This window comes from Cannabis sativa, chromosome 7 (assembly GCF_029168945.1).
Source record: "Cannabis sativa cultivar Pink pepper isolate KNU-18-1 chromosome 7, ASM2916894v1, whole genome shotgun sequence".
In the NCBI taxonomy this organism is placed as follows: Eukaryota; Viridiplantae; Streptophyta; class Magnoliopsida; order Rosales; family Cannabaceae; genus Cannabis; species Cannabis sativa.
In genome coordinates this window covers 4,935,018-4,961,899 of record NC_083607.1, presented here as the reverse complement: position 1 = coordinate 4,961,899, position 26,882 = coordinate 4,935,018, and the positions used below count along the sequence as shown (strand labels likewise).

Below are 26,882 nucleotides of genomic sequence, written 5' to 3'. Positions count from 1 at the left end.
TTGTATTAATCAAGTAAACGATTATTAAGTTTACAACAGAGTAAATATGTTTGTAAGCAATTTTTATTTTTACGTATACATAATTACCTTGTACTTTAAACTCATATCTCTTTGTTTCTTTAATGTTTTTTCGAGGTATTTTTGCCGGTTGTTGTTGTAGTTTTTTGGGCTCTATTCTTGTTTTCCCAATACCATCTTTGCACCAATGAATGTAGGCATTCTAGTAGAGTTGCGATGGGTAGGTCTCTTCTTGCTTTCAAGGCCGCATTGATCGATTCGGCAATATTTGATGTCATTGTTTTGTATCTCCTGTTCATGCCATATAGTCTTGTCCACTTTTCGACACCAATTTCATTCACCAAGTAATCTCTTATTCTTACATCTATATTGTCCAAGTCTTGCATGCTCTTTTCAAAATCTTCTATGTTGTAAGCTTTAGATGCACTTTATTAAATGCAATCTTGAGCTCATCACCTCCTTTTTTGAATTTCATTTTTATATTCTTCATCAAATGGTAACAACATACCCCATGCATTATATCCGGAAAGGTCTCTTTTACGCTTTTAGTATACTCTCATGTCTATCCGATACGATGCATTGACCTTCTCTTTCGCCATAAGTTTCCTTTATTTTGTGAAGAAACCATTCCCAAGAGCCGTCATTTTCGAATCTACTATCGCAAATGCAAGTGGGAATATATGTCTATTTGCATTTTGTGCACTTGCTATCAACAAAGTGCCTCCATGTTGGTTTGTCAAAAAGGTTCCATCTCGTGACTATTATTGGTGTACGGTGTTGCCAACCTTTTATTGAAGCACCTACGCAAAGTATAGATATTTGAATTTGTTATCTTCATCTCGTTACTAGGTCCGTGATTGTTCTGTTTCAAAAGTAACCAATTAGTTTATAGTATAAATTCCTATATAGCATATTAGTACTTTATGTTGATGAAGTATTTTATTACACTGGTTTGATATTTGCATCATGTATAAAATTGATGGTATCTCACTGTATGATTCTTGTGGGCAGCGACGAGCATCCACAATTGCCTTTTCTCTAGCTCTCCATGCTTTTTGGTAAGATATAGAGACACTGTAATCATCTGCCATGTCATCCACAATTTCTGTTGGAGTGTAATCTCTTTTTGGGTTTACAAACTTGTTTTTTATAACCTTTCCAACCAGAGTTGCTTGTAGCTTGAGGATGGTCTCCGAAGTGATGTCCAATGAACATGTATGAGTATGCTCTATTTTTCTTATGATAAACATGTCGAGTCTTTCCATGTTTTGATGCTAAGAATGTCCGGTTGCGAGTTATCATCAATACGTACTAGTTTATAGTCTAGTTTTGATGATCTTTTTACCTTGAAAGGTTGATTGTATCTTATTGAGTGAAGGCTTACTGCTTGTTGGAGGGTTTCCTTGTTTGCAAAAACTTGGCCAATGTGTATTTCAGCAACTTGAGGATTTAAAATTATTTGATTTTCTTCGGAGCTTTCTTCCATCGATATTTGAGTTTGTTCAATCACATAATCTGCCATCTTTGTTGCATATTCTCGTTCTTGTTGGTAGCAGTTGCCTTGTTTGTAAACTAGTTTCCCCATTGTAGGTATAGTTTACTCTATCATTGTGTTCATTGTCGGTTGTGGATGTTGAGATGTTAACACAGATAGGATATTTGGTCTCATCATCATTTTTCCTTCGTATTTGTTCATAAAACTTGCATCCACTATTGTCTTTGATTCTTATTGGTGGTATGCCTTCAGTTACTTGAAATTGAAGATCAATCGTATATTTGTTTCGTCCAAATTCAAAGCTTCGTATACTATGTGAGAAAGCTCATAATGTGAACAATCTGTTGGAATTAGTATACCTTCGACTTCATAATCAACGTATGTTGTTTTGTCAACCCAAGTTCCATTGTAAAAAAGAATCACTGTTCTAACATCCATATTTCTGCGTGATTTGTTTAGTTTAATCATGTTAAGTATTGTATACAGTAAACATTATGTATATACAAAAATAATAAACATGTAATAGGTGTGATGTTCATAAACTAAATTTTATATTTTTTATAGTAAGGTTTATATGCAGTTTTACTAATTAGATGACTATATGTTGAACTATAATGTTGGAGCGATTACAATTACGAAGGTTTATAGTGTACTGTATTTTTTAAAGTACTTAGTATTGATTAGTTTACTATCAGTTATGATTACAACTGGTAAACTATCTGATTAGTACTGATTAATTGTCAAATAATCATGTTTAACAGAATTAACAAACATGATGGATTTTTAGGTGTTTTCAGGAATTGGAAGGTGTAATGTGTTATAAGCAGTAGTATGTATCGTAATGTATAATAGGTACCTTATTCAGATTTAGTTTTCGATGTTGTAGTTGACGGACTTCTTCTTCTTCCTTGAAGCAACGATTTCTGGTTTTTCGATTTTTTGTTTGTTGTGATCAGCTCATAGGTTTATTGATGGATTGAATTGTAGGTCGAATTAGAGAGACGATGATTTGCTTGTTGTATACAGCAACAGTTTTGAGAGATATGATGATCGATTCTCTAATTTTCAGATTCGTCGAGATCTGTATTTTTCCGTCAATGGTGTTTTTTCGTTCAAGGTTGGTTTGGTTTCTGTTTTTCGTTTTCGTGTATTATTCTTACGGTATTTATAGATTTCTGTTTTAAACAGTAGAACCACGCGCAGAGATGGCCGAGAAATATGGAATTGTGGGCGCGTCTCCTTCATCGCCGGTGGTTCCAAAATTATTGAAGCTAATCACGGTAAGCTTGATGACGTGTCACGGCATACAAATGCATTGTTTTCATTTAACGTTTTTTCTGTAATATTAATGTATATAATGTATATATATAAAAATTTCCCAAAATAATTTTACCCATTTTGAAATAATTAACGTACTTAATTATTACTAGACAACTATTGCACATATGCAATTAAAGGATAATAAGATATGATAATAAAGCTTTTAACTAACAGCAATAATGCCACCAGAATCACAAAATATGGTAATATTAATATAATTAATTAGAAGTTATACAAGCCTATTTGGTTTTGTTAAATGTATTTACTATATAGTGAAAATTACATGAAATATGAGATTTCATAACAAAGTTAGAAAAATATGGCATTTTTAGGTTTGCCACTTTTCTATGGCATTTTTTCACATTTAAGTTTTTTATGGTATTTAATATGCCATATTTTTATAAACTTATTATCCAATCCCATATTTTATGTTTTTGTTTTTAGCTTAATTAGTTTTATTTATTTTTTTAATTTATTTTACACTTACATTTTAGGGCTTCTTTTTATTTGAAAAATTTACACCAAATACTACATTTTTTTTCAAACATTACATTTTTTATTTGACAAGAACATTTTACTTTTATACTTTTATTAATTTTTTTTTTCTTTTTTACTTATTGAAACTTCAAAAAGTTTTTTTTTTTTTTTGTCTTTTTTATATATTTTTTAGTCAATTTTGGCTCTCTTTTTTCTTTTCAACTTTTAAGTCAGTTGCTACTTTTTTTTTCTTTCTTTCGCTTATCTCTCTCTATTTTTTTTTTCTAATTTCTCTTTGTGTCTCTCTTTTTTTTTTCAATTTTTTTCTCAACCTAATTTTTTTCTCTTAATATATATAATTAATAAGTGTACATTTTTATATTTCATTTTTTTTTACAAAAATTAAACTTGTTTTTTTATTCAAACTACTATTCTTTTTTTTTTTGTTAAAAACTAATTATTCCATTAAAAACAGCAGAAAAAAAAAAAAAAACCAGTTTCATCAATATCATCCTGAAAAAAAAAACAATATAAAAAATCATAATCTAAAAAGAATCCAAACTTTAAAAACTAGTTTCATCAACATTGAAAGAAACTAATAATTTCATTTAAAGAATACAAAAAATAGTTTCATCAACAAGATAATGAAAAAAATTACAATCTAAAGACGATAATAACTTTAAAAACCAGTTTCATCAATATTAAAATAAACGAATTATTTCATTAAAAGAGGCAAAAAAAAAAAAAAATAGTTTCAACAATAACATAATAAAAAATACACAATGCCTAATAACTAAACTTTTACAAATTAACGATACTAAATTTAAAAACCAGTTTCGAACATATAAAATTTATATCAATACCTAATAATCAAACTTCTAACTTCATTCTTTATTTTAGCATTTAATTTTTTATTTGCTTGCTCAAAAATTAGAGTTAATTTAAACATACAATATGTAGCAAATATAACAAAGAGAATCACAAATTAAAATCAAAGAGAAAAAAAAGAAACAAAGAAAATTAAAGAGACAAAAGTGCAATAAAAACCATAAAAGAATAACAATAAAAAAAATGAATGTGAGAAACCGGTTAGTAAAACAACCAAAATAAAAACAAACAAATAAAAACCAGTTTCTTGAGATAAATTAATAAAAAATTGAATAAAACTCAATTATGAACAACAATAAAAAAATTAATTACTTAAAAAAACCGGTTATGAAAATAATAAAATAATATGTATGTCGAAATCGATTAATTAAAATAAAATAAAAATTGTTGTTCAAATATCATACAATAATAAAACTGGTTTTATACAAACGAAAAAATATATAATAATATCATAAAAATTGAGCAACCCCATTACAGAATAGTTAAAACATGTGAAACCAGTTTCGACATGTGAAACCAGTTTTGACGTTATAAAAAATCATAACAAAATACAAATGTTAATAATAAAGTTAATTGAAACCAGTTTCATCAGACAATCAAATAAAAACATACACACACACAAATATACAAAAAAAAAAAAAATACTAATCACAAATATAATCAAAACAACACATAATGCCTACCAATAATTTAATAACAAAATATAAGTGTAAGTTTCCAACCTAGAAACAAAATAATAAAAAAGTAACTTGAAAAAAAATTTTAATAACATAATGAAACTATTTTTTTTATTCTTTTAATGAAATTAATAGTTTCTTTCAATGTTGATGAAACTGATTTTTAAAGTTTATATTATCTTTAGATTATAATTTTTTATATTGTTTTTTCTTCAGGATGATGTTGATGAAACTGGTTTTTTTTTTTTCTGTTGCTTTTAATGAAATAATTAGTTTTTAACAAAAAAACAAAGAAAAAAAATAGTAGTTTAAATAAAAAAAAAAAACAAGTTTAATTTCTGTAAAAAAAAAAATATATATCTATAGTTGAGATCATTTTTTATTTATTTTAGTATTTTATTTTTTTTAAAAAGAAAAAATAAATAAAAAGAAACACAAATTTTAAGTTTTTTATGGCATTACTCAAGATTTTTTCCCATATTTGTAAGTTTTTTTAAAAAATGCCATATTTAGTGTAATTAAGTTTTTATGCCATATATATCAAAACTTATCTTTATTTTTCCATATTTTTGTAAATAGCCCTACTATATATTCACTCAATAAAGATCTTCTATTGTTACGTAATAATATAGAATTTTTTTCATGGTTTTATTATAAAAATTTTATTATATTGTTATATAAATTTAGATTAGAGTAGCTTTTTTAAGAGCATTTCTAATGGTAAAATTTTAAAGAATGTTTGGTGAGGTGGACATATTATGTGGTAAAATATTGAGATGCTATACCATTGGAGAGAAAATGATGTTATTGTAGAAATTTACATGGATACTATGTTGTGGCATTGATGCTATTCATTTTTTTTAATAAAAAATTGAAGCTAAAAGTTATTGTAATTAAAAATTAAGTTATATGGTAGAACCTCTATTTAAAAATACACTTGAGACTAAGCAAATTATATTCTAATTGAGAGATTATAACTAGATAGAATTACACTAGAAAAAAATTTAAAATATCAAAAAATATCAATGTAACAATAATAACGATAAACAATCATTAATACTATATCATAATAAAATTCTTTTAGAGCAAATATAATATTTATATATGTATTACAATTTAAAATAAAAATTTTAATTTTACATAAATACATTTACAAAATATATGTATATATTTTTATTAAAATGTAATTATTCTTATATAGAGGTATATTTTGTTAATACGGGACTCAAAAAATGTATAACTAATTACACTTTAGAGGTTATTCTTATTTATAACTGGCCTAAATTAGGACTTGATTTTTTTATAACAAATTAGAGGTTATTTTTTAATAGAGTATTCTTAGATAGAGGTTCTATTATATATAAAATAATAATGTGTGAGATCATAATTATAACCATTTTAAAGAGTGCTATACATTGGAGTGTTTTTAGAAAAGTGCTAAAAATGATGTGTAAGAGAGATAAAATAAAATATTATATTTTTAGATGATGTGTAAATTTTTAACATCCTTAAAGGATGCTACCATTGGAGATGCTCTAAGGTGCTAAATAATGATAATTAATAAGTACAAAATTTTCGGACGTTGAGAGCTGAGATGTCTATCTTGGGATTGACGGATGTAGAGAATGTTAGAATTTATTTAGGCAAATTAGGATTTTTGCTCCCTAAACTTTGACATGTACCAAATCATACTCCCTGAAATTTTTTGACCTTTAAAAATTCCCCATGAACTATTGAGATTATCGAATTTAAGGACTTTTGTCCAATTTCATTCAATTTTACTAATTAAGTAATTGTTTATGTACTAAATCATGCTACTCGGATTTTAATATCAACCAAATCATGCCCCTTGTACTTTGACATATGCTAAATCATGCCTCCTGAACTTTCATCCAGTTTAAACTTTCCTTATTAAAATTGGACAAAAGTCCTTAAATCCAACAATCTCAATAGTTCAGGAAGAATTTTTAACAACAACAAAAATTTAGGGAGCATAATTTGGTACATGTCAAAGTTCGGAGGGCAAAAATTCTAATTCGCTATTTTTATTTATTGAGGATCATAATTCTATGTATTAAATGTGTATTGAATGTTAGAAAATTAATAATATACCAAGATCCATTTGTATATAACATAGAACACAATAGTAATATATAATAATTAGGTATGTGTACCTGATTAATCCATAGCAATTATCTCTGTTTGATCCACAGCAGTTATTCCAATTTGATAGTGCAATACTATCAACTAAGTCTTCCTCCCTAGATCTCTAAATCAGAAGCAGTTTTATTTATCTGATTATCAAAAGGTATACAATTGTGATGAGACAATATGTATTTATAGAGTTAGGGAGGGGACTTAGCTACAAAACCCTAGTTGGGTTGGGCCTGCTCATCAAAGGCTTCAGTCAACTAGAAAAGCACACACTTCTGCTTCACCTAGACTTTACACACAGATGCTAAGCCCATTAGCAATTGATCACCAACAATATGGGCTACCACAGCAAAGAACTATCCAATCAACCCAAGTTTTAATAAAACCAATAAAACTTAATGTAAGCCCAAATAAAAAGTCTAACATTCTCCCACTTGGGCTACATTAATTTTAATACATATATATTATATATCAAAATAATTTTATTTGAAAACGACTCATGGGATGAACAACAAGAAAACATTTGTGGCCACTTTAAAAATGATAGTTCTCTGATAGCATCTCAACATACCGGTCCAATTTAACCTTTGATAATGAACTATGACAGTCATATTGTTTTTAACTCAACAAAAGACATTCATAATCACAAATACCAAAGTATTAAATCGACATGGTCAATAAGTCTAGTAGTGTGGTAAGGATTTATGTTCAACATGTGATCAATTTAAAATAACATAATATCCTTATCAGTCCTCAATTTCACTGATACCGTGATGCTTAATAAATAAGCCAGTGAAATTTATCATACACCACTTAACATAAGTAAGTGTCACTAAACTTGCTTAAAAAATTAAGCCAACAACATATCATTGTTATTAAGCAAATATACTTAAAATACAATGATCACAACAAGATATGAACTACATGCTTTCAATTCAATTATTCTCGAGAATATAACAAAGCCTAACTGAAAGCATAAACATCCAATAATAAAAAAAGTATTGGCCCACAAAGTAGTTCATAACATCAACAAGTAAATTACATATAAATGTAATCTCAAAAGATAAAGCAAGAAACTCCCACTAACCCAAAGGAACAAAAGATTATAAAATGCCTATATCAAAAACATGTTTATCAAACAATATGGCACTTAATCCTTTGGTTAGAGGATCTGCAAACATCAACTCGGTCTTTCAATATTCTATCACAATGTCTCCTTTCTTAACCAAGTCTTTAATAGTGAGATACTTTATTTCCTTATATTTAGAAGCACTACTAATCTCATTATTCTTTGAAAAGAAAACAACAATACTATTATCACAATAGATTAGTATAGGAGAGGAAATAGGATCAACTAGTCGTATCTCTAAAATCAAATTCTTTAACCATAAAACTTGCAAAGATGCCCCATAACATGCAACAAATTTAACATACATAGTAGATGATACGATCAAAGTCTATTTAACACTTTTTCAAGAAATAGCAGCACCAACAAAAGTGAAAATATAGCCAGAAGTTGACTTTAAATCATCTACATAACCACCAAAATCTGAATCTGAATAACCAACAACTTAAAGATTGTTGACATGCTTATACACAAGCATAAAACTCTTCGTTCTATGCAAATATCTCAAAACTTTATTAGCTGCAACCCAATGATCATGGCCAGGATCAGATATATATCTCCTAAGAACATCGACCATGAAAGCAATATCAGGTCTAGTGCAAACCTAAGCATACATCAAACTCCCTACTGCACTTGCATATGGGATATTCTTCATTGCTTCTCTTTCTAAGTTGTTCTTGGGACAATGTTGCTTAGTAAATTTGTCCCTTTCAGAATAGGAACGAAACCAGCTTTACACAAATTCATGTTGAACCTTTTGAGCACACGAGTAACGTAAGCTTCTTGAGGTAAGCCAAGAACTTTTCGATTCCTGTCACGATGGATCTCAATCCCCAAAACATAGAATGCCTCTCCAAGATCTTTCATATCAAAATTGGAAGACGGAATTTTTTTTTTTTTGTCTCATTTAGTAATGACAAATCACTACTGGCAAGTAAAATATCGTCTACATAAAGAACAAGAAAAATATGATGACTCCCACTGATCTTCATATAAATACACTAGTCAAACTTGTTCTCGATGAAACCCAACAGTGTCACAACCTTATTAAACTTCAAGTACCACTGGTGAGATGCCTGTTTGAGACTATAAATGGATCATTTCAATTTGCAAACCAAATTGTCATTTCCATTTTCCTCGAAGCCTTCAGATTGAGACATAAAAAATTTGCTCACTCAATTCTCCATTCAGAACAATAGTTTTAACATCCATTTGATGCAACTCTAAATCAAAATGCGCAACTAAGGTCATAATAATTCTGAATGAATCTTTAGTAGAAACAGGTGAGAAAGTTTCAGTGTAATCAATACCTTCTCTTTGAGTAAAGCCTTTAGCCACTAAACGCGCTTTAAACCTTTCAATCTGCCCCATTTTATCCTTTTAGTTCTTAAAAAAATTCATTTGCAACCTATTGGTTTGAAACCATCAGGTAATAGAACTAACTTCCTCATATACATTATTTTTGTCCATGAACTTAATCTCATCATTCATAGCTTCTATCCATTTCGAAGAATGTGGACAATTAGGTGCTTCACTATAAGTGAGAGGTTCCACAAAATGACCAAGATTACATTCACCTTCTCCAAGGTAAATAAAATTATCATCACACCTTATTGACATCTTTTGTCTTTGAGATCTCCATATAGGAGGTACTTCTGGAATAACCTCTATTTATTGACCATCATTTTGAATGACATATTCCACAATTAGATTTCTCTGATAACAAGACCCTCATCAACAACAAAACCTTCTTCAATAATAGGTTCCTCATCAATAGTAGGACCCTCGTCATCTTAAATAGTAGGAGCAATATATTCATCAGCAATGTGAGCGTTATCAACTAGAGTAAGAATAAGACTGCTATTATTATCATCTCTTGAAAAAGACATAGGAATAAAAATTCCTTTAGATGACTCCCCCATTTCAAGAGATGGTGAATGAATATTTTCAGCAACATCAAAATTTAGCAGTCTGAGATTCAACAATTCACGTACCACGAGTAGGACAGTAAAAGCGATAGCATTTTAATCGCATTGGATAACCAATGAAATAACAAAGATTTGTTCTCGGATCTAACTTTTTCAAATTAGGATCATAAATCTTTACTTCAGCTGGACAACCCCATACACGAAGATGATTCAGACTAGGCTTCCGCCCAGTCCACAACTTAATAAGGGGTTTTGGGAACAGATTTACTCGGAACACGGTTTAAAATATAAGTTGCAGTCATAAGTGCTTCACCCCATAAAAAACTCTGGAAGATTTGATCTACGCATCATACTTCTAAGCATATCCATGAGAGTGCTTTCAGCAACGCCATTTTTCTCAGTGAACCTGACATATTGTATTGAGAAACTACACAATATTCTGGAGAATATTCAGCAAAAGGCCTCATGTGTTGTTTAGATTCTATATAACAACCAGAATATTCTCCTCCGCGATCAAAATGAACAAATTTTATGACTCTTCCCAATGATTTCTCAAGAACATTTCGAAAGATTTTGACTTTATCAAAAGCGTTGGATTGTCTCTGATCAGGTAGGTGAGGCCATAAGAAGAAAAAACATCGATAAAAGTTATAAAATACTTGTTGCTGCACAACGTGTTGCAATAAGGTTTACTGATGTTAGTGTGGATAATCTCTTATAAAGAGTGACTATAGTGAGCAGTCTGCTTTCTTATTTTAGTCAATTTTTCACCAGTACAATCAGCACAAGTATCACAACCAGAAACATCAACAGGAGAAAGAATTTTAGCTAGAAGTAATCGATCAATTCTTTCTTTAGAAATATGACCCGATTTATCGTGCCAGAATAATAAGGATGTTATCTTAATATAAGATTTCTTATCCACAATATTCACAATATTAAAAAAGGAAGCTAAGGAAGTCAATGATAATTTGAAAAGAATATCAGAGTAAAAACAGTTTCTAATTATTCGGAGTCAAACATAATGTCAACACTATAATTGGCAAAACGAAAAGAAAATCATTGTTTAACTAAAAGCGGAAGCGAAACTGAATTACTTTAAAAATAGGAATCAAGAAATTACTGTTCAAAACAATCTGAACACTAAACTGTAATTCAAGAATAAGTGTGCCAATATAGATAACATCAACTCTAACATAAGTGCCTTTAAGCTTTGACTCCCTCTCACTTATCTTCTGAGATCCCTTAGCCCCTGGTTGTGGTTGCTTCTTTTCATATTTTCTTTATCCTTTGTTGGGCTTGAGTTGAGAAACAAAGTGAGAAGACTCATTCTTCTCATTTTGTTAGCTTACTTTGCTTAACTTTATACTGAGAAATAAGGTTACTAACACTTTATATTTTACTATAATTGTTTAGGTTGTCTTGATAAGGCTGAAAGAGGCAGGAAGTGCATGAAGAACTTGAAGAATAGTGTAAAAGTCGGGAAGAGGAATATTATAATCTTTCAACTTGTACTGAACATTAATAATTTTTAAAATAAAACCTCGCACTCCTTTGATTTATCATACTGAATGGTTGTCATTGCATTCATAAGATGTCCAACTGCAGCGATTTCACTAGTGTGAAATAGTTTTTCTTTGCTTTGAAATATTCATTAGCATTTGTGGTGTTTGGCAAACCACCAAAAGATGTTCAGGAATTAAACGTTTCACAGCAATGAGACTAAGATGATTTGAATTTTTCTAATGTGCATGAAGAATTTTTTGGGCAACAATTCTGATATTAGTATAAGATCAGCAGATTTTTCTTCTCGAAGGCATAAGTCCAAATCTATTATGCCTAAAGCAATTTTCACATCTCGTTTCCATGTCTTAAAGTTGAAGCATTCAGAATTCAGATGAAAACGTTATTAATGTTCTCAGAAAGGAGACCAAAAAATCCAAAAATTAAAACTTGAATAAGCAATATGAGCAATGCATTAGAAAATATTGTAGAGTCAACTAGTCATTATAAACTCCCCTTTGGGGTGAGAATATAACACACACATGATCTACCTTCATGAAGTTAACAACAAAGAAAAAATACATATCATTTAAGAATTTTATTACCTTTGGGCAAATAAATTTCTTAAAAATATGTATTAATTCAAGCAAAAAATAATAATAAATTTATATATTTAAATTATTACCTTTGGGCAAATAATTAAAATATACACATTTAATATTAACTCACTTCATGGAATGTGAACTAATATATATAACTACTACCTTTGGGCAAGTAATTACACATATAGCCAACCAAAATAAATATTTTCTATAACATATGAAATTTGGTGATAAAATAATCATTAAAAATTTAATAATTTTCAACCAAATTTCTAAAAAGTTATATATAAATTGCTTGTAATATATTGATAATAAAAAATAAAGTGTCCACCATAACACATTATTTTTACATCAAACAATCAAGTTTTAAAATTTTAGAACAACAAATAATGGAAAAATGTGAAATAAAGAATATTGGTGGAGATTACATAGTCAAGATAAATCAAATAAGAGAGTGACTATGTCATACGGAACGAGAAGAAACCCAAAAAATTTTCTATGATCGACAGATTTCGAAAAATCATCAAAAAATATTTTTAATAATTTTTTAACTGCATAATTATCATTAAAATAATAATAATTATTAAACGGCGTCAAAAAATTAATTAAAAATCACCAAAAATTCAGAAATCAAATTCTAATAATGTTGAAAAAAAGAATCGTCGAAAACGGAGTCACGAAACTACCTCACTCTCTCTCACTCTCCGGCAGCCGCGAGTGGGCTTCGTCCCAGCAGGTTGTCTTCAACCTCCAGCAACCTCCATGGCTGAAAAAATGGGTTTTGTGCGACCCGGTTCAGACCCGAGCGGGTCGGGACGAAATTCCGGCCAAAAAAGTGACGAAATGGACGGGAAAAAGAGGGATTTTGATTGGTTTACGATTTCTAATAGATCTATGGTATTAATTTCATGCAACAACACATAAACTTAAGTAGATCTAAATTAAAACTAATCTAAAAACTAAAGAAGCAAAGTAACCCGAAAATTTGATCCAATTCGGAAATTAAACTTTTAGAAACATTTTAAATCAATGATTGATGAGATATGTACAATTAATTTCAGATTATAATCAATAGAATTGAAAAACAAAAAATTAATTTCATAAAGAAAATATATAAACCCTAAAAGTTTAATCTTAAAATTCTCCTAATTTACTCAATGATTTTATGCAAGTAATATATCAAAAGAAAGAGAATTTAATGAGGAATAAAACCCCTAAACTTTTAAGATCGAAAAATAAAAAATTCAACATAAAATAATAACGAAATTAATATGTAATTGGAAAAAAAAAAGGTAACATATACATATTAATTGTTATAAAAATTATAGGTTCTAAATCATATACAATAGGCAATCTGATACCACATGTTAGAAAATTAATAATATACCAAGATCCATTTGTATATAACATAGAACACAATAGTAATATATAATAATTAGGTATGTGTACCTGATTAATCCATAGCAATTATCTCTGTTTGATCCACAGCAGTTATTCCAATTTGATAGTGCAATACTATCAACTAAGTCTTCTTCCCTAGATCTCTAAATCAGAAGCAGTTTTATTTATCTGATTATCAAAAGGTATACAATTGTGATGAGACAATATGTATTTATAGAGTTAGGGAGGGGACTTAGCTACAAAACCCTAGTTGGGTTGGGCCTGCTCATCAAAGGCTTCAGTCAACTAGAAAAGCCCACACTTCTGCTTCACCTAGACTTTACACACAGATGCTAAGCCCATTAGCAATTGATCACCAACAATATGGGCTACCACAGCAAAGAACTATCCAATCAACCCAAGTTTTAATAAAACCAATAAAACTTAATGTAAGCCCAAATAAAAAGTCTAACATTGAATTATTATATAGATGAATCAAATTATGTGGTCTATTTTAAAATAAAATATATTATTTAAGAACATAATTATTATGATTTGAATATATGAATACTATAAAAATAATTTTTAATTTAATGTGAGACTAAATTAAAAATAGTCAATAATCAGTAATAACGGTTTTGTCAATTATTAATAAATAGGTAATGGTCATTCAGTTATAGTATGATATTTTTTACTTTTGAATCCCTATATTACAGTTTTAAAAGATTGGACTACAAATTTGAAACATCTTACTTTTTTTTTTTTCAAAGTCTACATATTTTAATAATAGATTATTATTATTATTATTATTGAATTTATGAAATTTTTTTTAGATAAAATATCAACTTCATTGAATAAATTAGCATTCTGAATACATAAGATATAAGAGTTCACTAAAAATAGAAATTCAAACAACTAATTATCAAATCCAATAATAAGAAAAGGCTTAAATATAATCAAAACATAATCATTGAAAAGAAAAATAAAACAACAAGTATAATATTGATGAACAAATACGATCAATATCAAACATCATCCTTCTTATGAAATTGTAAATTTAATGGAGAATGAAAAATAAGTACAAATAAATTATATTTAAATTCTTCACTTTTACTAATAAATGATTAATGTGTAAATATTATTTTGAATTGAGTAATTTGCGGCATAAATACCTAAGTTTTATGCCGAGTAGCAGATAAATACCTAAGTCGTATTTTTGGCGGTAAAAATACCTTCCGTCACTAGTGTGGAACTTCCGTAGGTACCTGGCCGTTATGTGTCAGGTTAATGTCCACGTGTTATTCTTTGATTAGTCCACGTCATTTAATTTATATATTTTATTTAAAAAATTAATTTAAATATTTAAAAAGTATTTTAAAATTAAAAATATCATTAAAAAAAAGTAAAAATTATATTACAATTAAACATAATTTATTTTTAAAAAAAAAAACTAAATGACATACTTAAAATAAAATTAAATACATTTAATATATCCATTCATGTTCATCCATTGCTCCCGAACCCAGATAATTTTTAATCCCAATTCAAATTCATCCATTGTTCTTCCCCAATTTTTTTTTACTCAGATCCCATTTAAACCTATAGCAACATCAAATGCTGTCGAAAACCTCATCACTCACCAACATCTATCTAGCAAAATCAAATTGACAACAAAAATCGGACCACCAAGAAAACCCAAAAAAACTTGAATAATAATAAAAAAAAAAACCCAAAAAAAATAATACAAACATTCCTAAAAAATCCTTAATGATGAACAAAGAAACCTGTAATACATCCAGTAAAAAAAATCAAACCATAATGGTCCCGTCGATGACCAGATCTCCGCCAAGCCAAGTATTCTGTCGAACTCACCCATATCTCCCTCACACTTCGCATAGAGTAAAACAGAGAGAAAGATACCGCAGGGAGAGAGAAAAGAGCGTGGGAGATACAGATCTAATAGTTTTCAAAATGGTGAAGTCCGTTGGAGCCATAGACGGCCGGAGTTGCTCCGTCCGACTCTGAGCAGGGAGAACCATAGCCGAACTTTCACGCGTGTATTGAGGCTGCAAAATGGAACTGCCCCCAACTCGAACACTCTCCTCAGTTTTAGAGGCTAACATCTTTTTCCTCTACAAAAGTTCCTGTTAAAAAAAAAAAACACTCCTTTCAAGGGACTGTAAAATCAAAGCCAAACTCTCATCAAAACCACAACTTTTTAGATTAAAAACATCACATTCTTTCAAAACAGAATAAGAAGAAGGAGAAGAAGAAGACCTGAAGCAAAATGGGGAAAATAAATTAGGGTTTTTGATAGAGAAATGGGATAGAGATGTAGGGGAATGACCTTTCAATTTTCTCTATGCAAAGAAGACGATGAACCCCATGATCAAGGGAGAACGTACCCCCTTTACCCAAACAAATATAATATCATTAAACAACTCTTCACATAGAAGAAGAAGGGCAGGATGAAGAAGAGGACTATGAAAGGGGATGATTCAATTTTCTTTTGTGTTTATTTGTTAGTTTTAGGTTTTGGGTTTTAATTAATGATTTATTTATTTTAATTTAATTAAAATATATATATATATTAAATATTTATTACTTTATTTTGATTTTAAACTATTTTTATTTTATTTTTAATTTTTAAATTGATTTACAAATAAAACTTAAAAATTAAATGATTTGGACTAATCACATAGTGACACGTGGACACTAACATGGCACATAACGGCCAGGTACCTACGGAAGTGTCACACTAGTGACGGAAGGTATTTTTACCGCCAAAATACGACTTAAGTATTTATCTGCTACTCGGCATAAAACTTAGGTATTTATGCCGCAAATTACTCTTTTAAATTTTATGTTTTACAAAAGTTACTACGGGTGTGTTTGGAAGCAACTGTGTAATTACTAGGTAGGGTACTTACTAGTAGGGGTGTTCACAAAGTATCTGATCCAATCCAATCTGCACGATCCAATCCGCAAAATGCGGATATCCGCACTTGTGCGGATTGGATTGGATTGAAAAATCTAAAATCCGCACTTGTGCGGATTGGATGTTGTTTGACCTCAAAAAGTAACCGATCCAATCCAATCCGCACTTAATTATGTATATTTTAAAAAAAATTATAATATGTAATATATATTAATTAAAAAAAGACACAAACTTCTAATTTCTTAATCTTTTTTTAGTAATATATTAAGTTGGTGCATTTTATTTATTTTGTAATAAAAAACACAAGAAAAATAATTCTTATTCACATAGATACATACACATAAAGTTTAAATATATATACACTAGCTTATTTATTTTAGTAATTAGATACATATATATTTTAGTGTAAATCTAAAAATAAGTATATATATTGATATATATATATATATGTATATTGGTTTAATTTGTATAAAAATAGAGATGGAAATAGGTTATTATTGGAGATTAAGAAACAATAGTCTTTTTTTAATTTTTTTTCTATGATATATATATATATGTATATTGGTTTAATTTGTATAAAAATAGAGATGGAAATAGGTTATTATTGGAGATTAAGAAACAATAGTCTTTTTTTAATTTTTTTTCTATGAAGTATTAAATAATTTATTATTAAAAAAATAACCGATCCAAAATAACCGATCCAATCCGCACTATTGCGGATTGGATTGGATTGGATTTAAACTTTTATGCGGATCGGATTGGATCCAAAATATGAAATCCGCACTTAGTGCGGATTGGATGTTGTTTGACCAAAAAAGTGCGGATTGGATCGGATGAACACCCCTACTTACTAGGGTAGTAATTACACTATATTTTAAAATGCAAGGTGTGTTTGGATATGAGGTGGTAATTACATATGAATTCCTAATATCTTGTTTGGCAAAATAGTTAGTAATTACATAGGAAAATAATATTTTTTAATAGCTAATGTTTAATATGGAAAGTTTTTAGTAATTACACAGTGTAATTACATTCAATTCTCATGGGGGGCCATGAGAATTGGAGAGTGTAATTGGAACCCTCAATTACTTCCAATTACACAGTTACAGTGTAATTACATGGTCAGACAAACATGCCAAATTGTGTAATTACCTCCAATTACGCACAAATCCAATTACATTGTGGCTTTCCAAACGCACCCTAAGTGAATCTTCTGCTAAATAACAAAATAGACCTTGCATTTTTTAAAATGGTACAAGTAGGAAATTGACTAATTTTTTGTCAAAATAAAATTAGACAATAATCTAATCTAGAGGTGTTATGATAAAACTATTTACATTTTTTGTATCGGTTTGTGTTAGGAATCATCTTCAAGTTGGTTAAATTAGAAAAAAAAATATCGAAAATTAAGCTCAATGTCCTATTTTTATCATTTTAGAAAATACATAGTCTATTTTATCATTTAACAAAGTCCAATCAATAATTTTTGTAAAATACAAAATATTTACTCATGATTAATCGAATCATTATTTAAAAAGGCAAAAAATGAAGACAAAATTCATTATATTCAATTAAATTTTTTGTTTCCTTTGCAATTCAGCATATCATGAAAATTCAAAGAGATGAAGAAATGATATAAAAATATGGCTACAAGAGATGTGCTAAGAAGATTTGATTCCAAGTATCAGGAACACCAGGAAGACACCAATGAATACAATCAGCATGGTGAAGAGGGTCAGCTTTTTGTTCCTTAGTCAAGAGTTTTCCACCTGTTTCTGTGTAGACAGAGGTGTGTGCATCGACTCGATACTCAGAGATTTGAGTAACATTAAGTACAGAAACAGGTGTTTTCATTCTTCCAATTACATCTGATACAACTTTCATTACTCTTCTATCTGAACCACTTCCCCAATGACTTTTTTTCTTTACTGGTTTTGTGTCATTGTAGCACTTTATTCCTCCTTTATCACTCCAATCTGCATTTCTGTCATTAAATATCAAAACTTTATGTTAAAAGAAATAAATCATTGAACAACTTGTATATGATTGTTACTTGTTGTCTAATTTAGTTAATCAAGTTTGTCTAGGTGCACAATTAGTAGGTTAATTAGAATTTTTATTCTGAAATTTAACATGTGTCAAATCATGTCTTCTAAATTTTTTAAAAATTTCTCATGAATTATTGAGATAGTTAGATTTAAGAACTTTTATTCAATTTTATTAATTCGGTGATTGTCCATGCACTAAATTATGCTCCTCAAATTTTAATTCTACCAATTCATGTCTTTCAAACTTTGACACGTATCAAATCATATCCTCTAAATTTTAATTCATGTTAAACTTTTCTTATTAAAATTAGACAAAAATTCTTAAATCTAACAATCTCAATAATTTAAGGAGAAAAAGAGAAGAAAATATTTTATTATTAGGATAATTAGGATTTTTACTGAATTTTTTTTACCATTAAAAATTTCCCTTGAGATTGTTGGATTTAAAGATTTTATTCCAATTTCATTCAATTTTACTAATTTAGTGATTTTCATATCCTAAATTATGCTCATCAGACTTCTGTCAATTCATGTCTTCAAACTTTTACATGTATCAAATCATGTCTCCTTAACTTTGATTCATGTTAATTTTTTTTACTAAAATGTGACAAAAGTCCTTAAATTCAACAATCTCAATAATTTAAGGACAGGAGGTATGATTTGATTCATGTCAAAGTTCGGGAAGCAAAAGTTCTAATTAGCCTTATTATTATTATTTTGTGTTTTATCAAAATATAATTTTTTCTATCATGAAATTGTGACTAAAGTCTTATATGGATTAGAGAGAGAGAGAGAGAGAGAGAGAGAGAGAGAGAGAGAGAGAGAGAGAGAGAGAGAGAGAGAGAGAGAGAGAGAGAGAGAGAGAGATACCTTTGGTGTGTAGGGGACATTGTGGTAAAGAAGACTCGAGTCTTGTTTGGATCAATGGTTGTGTCAACCCAATTGGCCCAAGTTCTCAAAGCTATTCTATAAGCCACTGGTGCATCCAGTTCTTCATATCCTTCTTCACCATTTGGAAATGAACCCCATCTATTTTCACACTCAATTGAAATTCATATCAATATTTATGTATTTATTATTTAAATATAACCAAAAAGAAAAAAAAATACATAAATAAACAACTCACAATGACTTGATCTTGAGACCACTCATCCACCAAACATAAGTATTGAATAGAAGAATATCAACTCCCACCCAATTCTTGGCATGCTTTTTTACTGAGTCAACTTTTAGAATCCTTTTCTTTGGATCTGCTACTATGTGTAAATCTGAATTCGACTCCACCAGAAATGGTGCCCAATAAAATTCGATTGTAGCATTATACTCCTATACATACACATACATGTATATGTACACATTGTTATTAATATTATGTACAAATTTGAAGTGCAACGTTTCCAAGCATGGAACCAAATTAAAAAATGAATCCAATTTACTCAAACAATAATAATAATAATAAAGGTAAATAGTGGGATAAATATCTAAAATTTTAATTTTGTAAGCGCATAAACTTCATGTTAATTTTTAGTAGCATAAGTATTAAGTACCCAATATTTGTAAAACTGTAATTTTCCTTCCGTTTCGTCAGTACAAATTTTGTTTTGGATTTATTAAAAGAACATTTGAAAATAACTAATGTTACATGTTTCTGTTTAGAAACAATGATTTAGAATCTAGATTTTATATGTGCCCTATTTAAGACAATAATAGAGTTTTTACTGATGAAATTAGAAAAAAAAATTATAATTTTACAAACAATAAGTATTTATGTTGCTAAAAATAAATATTAAATTTATGTAATTTACAAACTTTCAAAATTTTAGTACTTATGCGGGTACCTTAATAATAATAATAATACCTTGGCTGTGAAGACAGAATGAGAACGACCTCGTTTCATAGATTTTTGGTCTTTAGGAATTATAGACTCAACCAAACACACAAAAGATTGCCATTGACCCCTTTGCAATGAATCTCCAACAAACAAAACCCTTTTCCCTCTAAGTTTCTTAAGAGCAACTTCTGGATCAAACCTGTTTAGTACATCAAACTCTATTTTATTATATTTTTAAAACAACAAATCTATTAAATCCCAACTTATATCAACTCCATGCATAACCATATAGTTAAAAAAAATAAAAATAAGAGTTCATGTCACATATTAAATCTTTTTTTTCCACATTAATTAAATTAATCTGTATGGTATGATTTTTTTTAAGAAAATAAAATTTTTCATATAATTTTCTTTCTATACCAAATACGAGAATTTTTTTTATTTTCTAATTTTCTTCTTATATTTTTATTATTTTTTTCTTTCACCACCAAAATTTAACTTTTAAAGATAGTATAAGAAAATTGTAATATAGTGCAAGAAACCTTGGCAAGGTGCAATCTTCCGGCTGCCATTCCCAGTGGCGGTAATCGGAATCCGGCCGGCCGTTTTTGACACATGAGACTTGTCTATCAAGATATGGACAGCTTGTATCTGAGTACAAAGGCTCAATTGAACTATTGAACACCCATTTTCCATTAGCAACATTACATTCTTCAGGGTCAAAGTCAAACCTATCATCTATTAAATCCTCTGTTTTTCTCTCTGTTTTCTCACCTAATAAAAAAAAAAGAAAAAACCAAAACATTAGCTCATAAAAAAATTGTATGAAATAACTAAAAATCTCTATAGAATTATTTGAGGGCTTACTTGATTTTTTTAAACCAACTCTTCTTGAACATGTCTTGGCACTTAGAATTGAGTTTGAAGTAAGAAAATTAAGTCTTTCAGTGAAGAGAAGAAGAACAAAAGCAATGATACATATTATGGTGGTGATTATAGGTAAAGGAAGCTTTGATCTATAATAAGCTTTCATTTTGGTTGAAACTTGAGATGGTATTGAACTCATTATTCTCTTAAGAAGAAGAAGAAGAAGAAGAGAAGAGAAAATTGTATAAGCTTATTAATTAAGTGTGATAGAATAGAATGATCATGAGGGATTATTATTGTGAAAGGTTTTTAGTATGAAGAATATATTATATATGAATGGTTTGAGTAGGAGTAAAGCTAAAGCATTGTATGGTTGTGTAGTTATTACCTTTTTTTTCTATTCTTTTTGGAATAGAAAGAAAATATGTATATTAAAAAAAAGGCTATAATTGGTGTTAGAATGAGTTGGAAGGATTACATCTTGGGCTCCCTTCTTATATATCCATGTAGTGGGATTTTGATGATGATCTAACAACTATAGCTATAGCTTTCATATTAGAAGAATCTTTATAATTAGGTAAGGAAAAATAAAATAATTTTTTTTTGTAATGTATATTTAGTAATACATTGAAACCATTCTCTATACCTTTCTTTCTCATGGACTTTTGGAAAAAAAAAATTACATTACAAAAATTTGTTTGGATTAGAGGATTTGTCCTATCAACCATTTTGATTCTCTTACGAAAACTAATGTATATGTTTATACTTATATAGGCACATTGACTAACATATTGTACATATCATATACTTTTTGTCACCATACCATCTTTTTCAATTTTGAATCTTTTTTTTAGAAAAAGGGTTTTGATATTGAATATTGACATTTCACTTTCAAGTCTATTGTATACATATATGTAAAAGAAACAAAAACAAAACAATTCAAACTCTATGAATTGTGTGTGTGTTTATTATTTTCTTTTATAGTTTAAGAAACAAATTTTTGTTTGATTATGTAAATTGAATGACCTCATTAATAGTATTGGTTTAAGGTTAAAGTAGTGATGTAAATACATGTCGAGTTTTTTAACATGGCATGAAATCAGTACGAGTATAATTACACAAAAAATATGGACTTGAAATAACACGGTACGATACTATAAATTGGCACGACACGATTCAAAAAATATGTAATTAAGCATGACACGACACAAAAAACACAACACATAAGTACGAATAGTCCAACCTGAAATGCACAATAAACGATAAGCCCAAAAAACACAGCATGAAATATTTAAAAAAATCCTATAACTTAATAATAATAATAATAATAATAATAATAATAATAATAATAATAATAATAATAATAATAATATATGTATTTATTAATTAAAAATAAGTTATGATAATAATAAAATTTAAACATAACACTGAATATTATGATATTATAATTAAAACTACTAAAAATATAAAACTAAAACTATATATTAATTTATCTATAAGGTGTTACATAAAAATTTGAATATTTATAAATAAATACTTAAATTCTAATAATTTTAATTATATTTTTATATGATACCTATTTTAAAAAAAAATTATATAAATCTAATTGAAACTATAAAATATACATGTAATTTAGTAATTAACTTATTAATTGTAAAAAAAAAATAAAAAAATAAAACATGAATTTTTCGAGCCTAAATATTAAAACGGGTTGATCTTTTTAAACAAAAAAAGCTAGTACGAGCAAAATACGACACGAATCCGAATATGACACAAATATACTGAGCCTACTGGCCATGCCAAACCTACCGTTTAAAAATATTAGCATAATACGATACGACACGACTCATATTTTAAAAATTATAGAAAATATAAATCAGACCCGTACAAATTTACAACACTACTTTAAAGGCATATTGCTTCATTATGAAATATTTGGAATGTACATATTTTATATACAATATTTTGTTATAGACTCTAAAAAATGAAATATTATATATAGTTGTTTATCTTTCTTAATATTTTTTAAGACATGTTTGACAATTACTACATGTACTTCAAATAAAATATTGAAACACATGATAAGTTTTCTCAAAAAATATTTCCATGTACTCATTTTGCTTTGAAAAAACATATAATAAAAAATATTGCTTAACAAAGCCTTAATCCATCACCTAATACTGTACTAAAAGCAAACTACGAAGTCCCTTTTCTAGTTGTAATTACCATTTAACGAGAAGATGATGAAAGAACACATGGTGATATAAACTTATATATATATATATATATATATGTAATTTATTGTACTAATTATTTAATATTTTATATATATATTATTATCTTTGCCAATGATTTTGCATATGATTATGTATCCCACAATTAAAGATCACTCTTAGAACATTTGGCCCTATAAGTGGGGTTGGCTCTTAAGTAGACCTTCTAACTTTTCTTGATTTCTTTACTTCATATAATTAATTAAGCTAAATAAATATGAAGTTTTCATATATCTTTCAAGGTGGTAATTAAGGTCTCTATATATATATAGTAGCATTGTTTCTTTTTATTATTATAAAGAATAAAAAATCTAAATTTCATATGATTATTCTAAACATGTTTTTTCATGTGATAATATATATCTAAAACCCTTATATTAATGTGAAGTTTATCACTAAACTAAATATGCTATAAATTAAGAATAATTATCTTTTTTACCCCCTGTACTTATGACACTATACTATTATGCTCCTTAATCTATTCAGCTTGTTACAAATAGTCCTTGTATAATTTTATATGCATACATTTAGTCCTTCTGTTTATTTTGTTTAAAAATACCGTTTGTATAGATGATGCGGTATTATAACAAATGATAGAGTAGTAATTTCATCTATTTTTAGAGGGAAAATTGACTATGAGGTGGCATAATAACTGACAATGAAAGATGATTAAAAAATGATTTCATAACCTTTTAAAAAAATTTAATAAAAATAATTTTATTAAAATAATTCCAATCATTTTTTAGCAGTTCAAATTAGAAAAATTAAGGTAATGATATTCTATTTTTTGAAGAGATGAATATCACTAGAAAGAACATGGGATTTTTGGAAAATTAAGGTAATGATATTCTATTTTTTGGGATGTTATTTTTCATTTTTTTTTTCCTGTGATTGTAATTTATTTTCCTAATGGTATATAATTTTTCAACTACTATCTATGTATAATGCCACATTATTAATTTAACAATCAACTTTAGTCAATTTTAACAGAATTAGATAGAAGGATTATACTATTCCAACTGATATATTTTAGGGGGTATTTTTAACTACACTTATAAATTAAGGGGCATCATAGTATAGTGTCATAAGTACAGGGACTAAAAAAGCTAATTATTCATAAATTAATGTAAATTTTTTAGCTTTACTCATGTTCATTTTGGTCAATAATACTATTTATTTTCTATAGTTATTGCAAAAAGTTAGTGCAGTGCTAACTATTTAGTTAGTCATGTCCCTTGCTACATGATTATATTTCCGTTATAATTTAATAAAAAAAAGACTATTTAGTAACTAAATAATTATTAAGGGGACATATTAATTACATATATATAAGTAATAGTAATTTGTGTACCTTAAATTGTGAGATGTTGATGTGATAACCCACAAAACATGCAAAATAGGAAATGTAAACATCCTTAAACAAATAAATTAAACATAATAAATTTGATTTAATTGAACAAAAAAATATATTGCAATAATTAAGGGCTGTTTAAAGTAGTTTTTGTGACCAATAAAAGAGTCTTAAATGATCAAGTATCAACATCATCTACATTGGGTAAAATTTAATTGATGATGACAACATTTGTCAAATGTGAAGAATTTCAATGTTGTTGCTTGGAAAATGGACTTTAACCTAATTTGTTTTTTGACATCAATCACAACCTATAGTCACTAATATATTGCTGGTACCATTATATTTTGGCAACACACTAAGTTTAGTTGCTATTTTACTCCAAAGATTTTAAATCATTAAATAGGTATCATAATTTGATATAATTTAGAATTAATTTGTGAAAAGGAAATTAAAACATTATAATTATTAATTATAGTAATTTGGGTGGGTTCCCACAATTACAATGCCTTTCAATAGATAGAATTTATTAAGGAAATAATAAATATGTTAGTTGGTTTTATGATGGGTAAGAATAGACTTTGGAATTGGATTGTAGAATGAAAATTTTATCTATGGAACTTATGAGTATATACTTTTAATGGGGTGGAGATTTTCCTTCTAACATGACGATGTCATTTGGGATCATTAAAATCTCTAAATCTCTTTTAATTAGAGGGAGAGATTCGGTGGTTTCATTCAATATACATTTTTTTAATTATTTTTTTGTTTTTGCAAATAACAAAAAGGAAGAATGTTGTAAAGTTTTCGGGACACTAGGGTAGTGTCGGTTAATTAACTAACAGTCAAATCGATGAAGTAATTCAAAATAAGTAAATTGAAATCAAGAAAATACTTAATTAGAGTTGTCATTAAAAGGTCGAAGATTGAATGGTTTAAACAAGAATGTTTAAAGAATAAGAGCTTAAAAAATTGAGAGTTCAATTTAGAGTCATTAATCTTTTCTTTGAGCCGACTCTCAAAGTAAGCAATTGTTTTTTTGTAAAACTAGGTATGGAAAACCAGAAACAATTAAGGCAATAAAACAATAGAAATCAACTTCAAGATATATACTGATTCAAGTCCAATAGATCGATGTGATCTATGGCTCTATTTCAGTTCTAGAACAACAAATCATCTTTATTGATTAAGCAAGAACAAGTACAATTCAGTCGAGATCAATTTCATGATGAGTTCTCTCAAAGTGTTTAACTTTCACACTCTTACCCAAGAATTTTCTTCATTTATAGAAGATTCTTTTTACTAAACTCAAACCCAATCTCTCTCTCTCTCTCTCTCTCTCTCTCTCTCTCTCTCTCTCTCTCTCTCTCTCTCTCTCTCTCTCTCTCTCTCTCTCTCTCTCTCTCTCTCTCTCTCTCTCTCTCTCTCTCTCTCTCTCTCTCTCTCTCTCTCTCTCTCTCTCTCTCTCAACCTGATCGATATCTCTAAAATGATAAGTGTTAGTTGTATATGTAGGCTTAAGAACAAGATCCTAAAGTCAGTGGCTGTAAAAACTTAGGTTGTTAAGTTAGGTAAAAATTAACTTAACCAACTATCCTTTGAGCGAGATATCCATGTTAGCATAAGTAGGAGTGCATTCGGGAGTGAGTATGAAGGCTCTTGGAGTCACATATCAAGGCACTCGCTGAAAGACCATCCTGGATAGGAACGAACCAGTCAGAGTCGACTATTCGGGACTACCTTCTAGAACTCCTTTCTGGAGGACTACCTTTCCTGAAGACTACACCCAAAGTGGACATGATAGTCATCCGAGAACAACCTTCGAAGAGGACAACTATCATTCCACAAGATTTCTTCCTGGATAGCAAGAAAGTTGTCCGAGAACAACCTTCCGGAACACAAATTACTTTTCTGAAATGACTTTTGGAGACCTTTTTATTTGGAAGAACTATACCACATAAGTCAATTTCAATATTTTATCTCAAGTTGTTCTCAAATATCAACAT

General features: G+C 28.4%; 1 protein-coding gene and 1 long non-coding RNA gene across 2 annotated transcripts; both read right to left on the bottom strand.

Annotated features, from left to right (window-relative positions):
• Positions 1-15,188: 15,188 nt before the first annotated feature.
• On the bottom strand, positions 15,189-16,988 carry LOC133029284 (uncharacterized). Its single transcript, XR_009683436.1, has 2 exons — positions 15,916-16,988; positions 15,189-15,712 (listed from the first exon to the last, which is right to left on the bottom strand). It is a non-coding gene; the product is annotated as an uncharacterized LOC133029284 (long non-coding RNA).
• A 1,064-nt stretch (positions 16,989-18,052) lies between these two features.
• Positions 18,053-21,841, bottom strand: LOC115698308 (protein trichome birefringence-like 3). Its single transcript, XM_030625527.2, has 6 exons — positions 21,253-21,841; positions 20,928-21,159; positions 20,413-20,584; positions 19,681-19,880; positions 19,425-19,583; positions 18,053-18,490 (listed from the first exon to the last, which is right to left on the bottom strand). The coding sequence occupies exons 1-6, from the start codon at positions 21,449-21,451 to the stop codon at positions 18,154-18,156; spliced, it is 1,299 nt and encodes a 432-aa protein (XP_030481387.1). The 5' UTR covers positions 21,452-21,841; the 3' UTR covers positions 18,053-18,153.
• Between the last annotated feature and the right edge of the window lie 5,041 nt (positions 21,842-26,882).

Coding starts and splice junctions, on each gene's coding strand:
- LOC115698308 (XM_030625527.2), bottom strand. CDS start 21,451: ATGAGTTCAATACCATCTCAAGTTTCAACCAAAATGAAAGCTTATTAT. Junction 21,160..21,252: donor AGTTGGTTTAAAAAAATCAA/GTAAGCCCTCAA, acceptor TTTTTTTATTAG/GTGAGAAAACAGAGAGAAAA. Junction 20,585..20,927: donor GAAGATTGCACCTTGCCAAG/GTTTCTTGCACT, acceptor TGTACTAAACAG/GTTTGATCCAGAAGTTGCTC.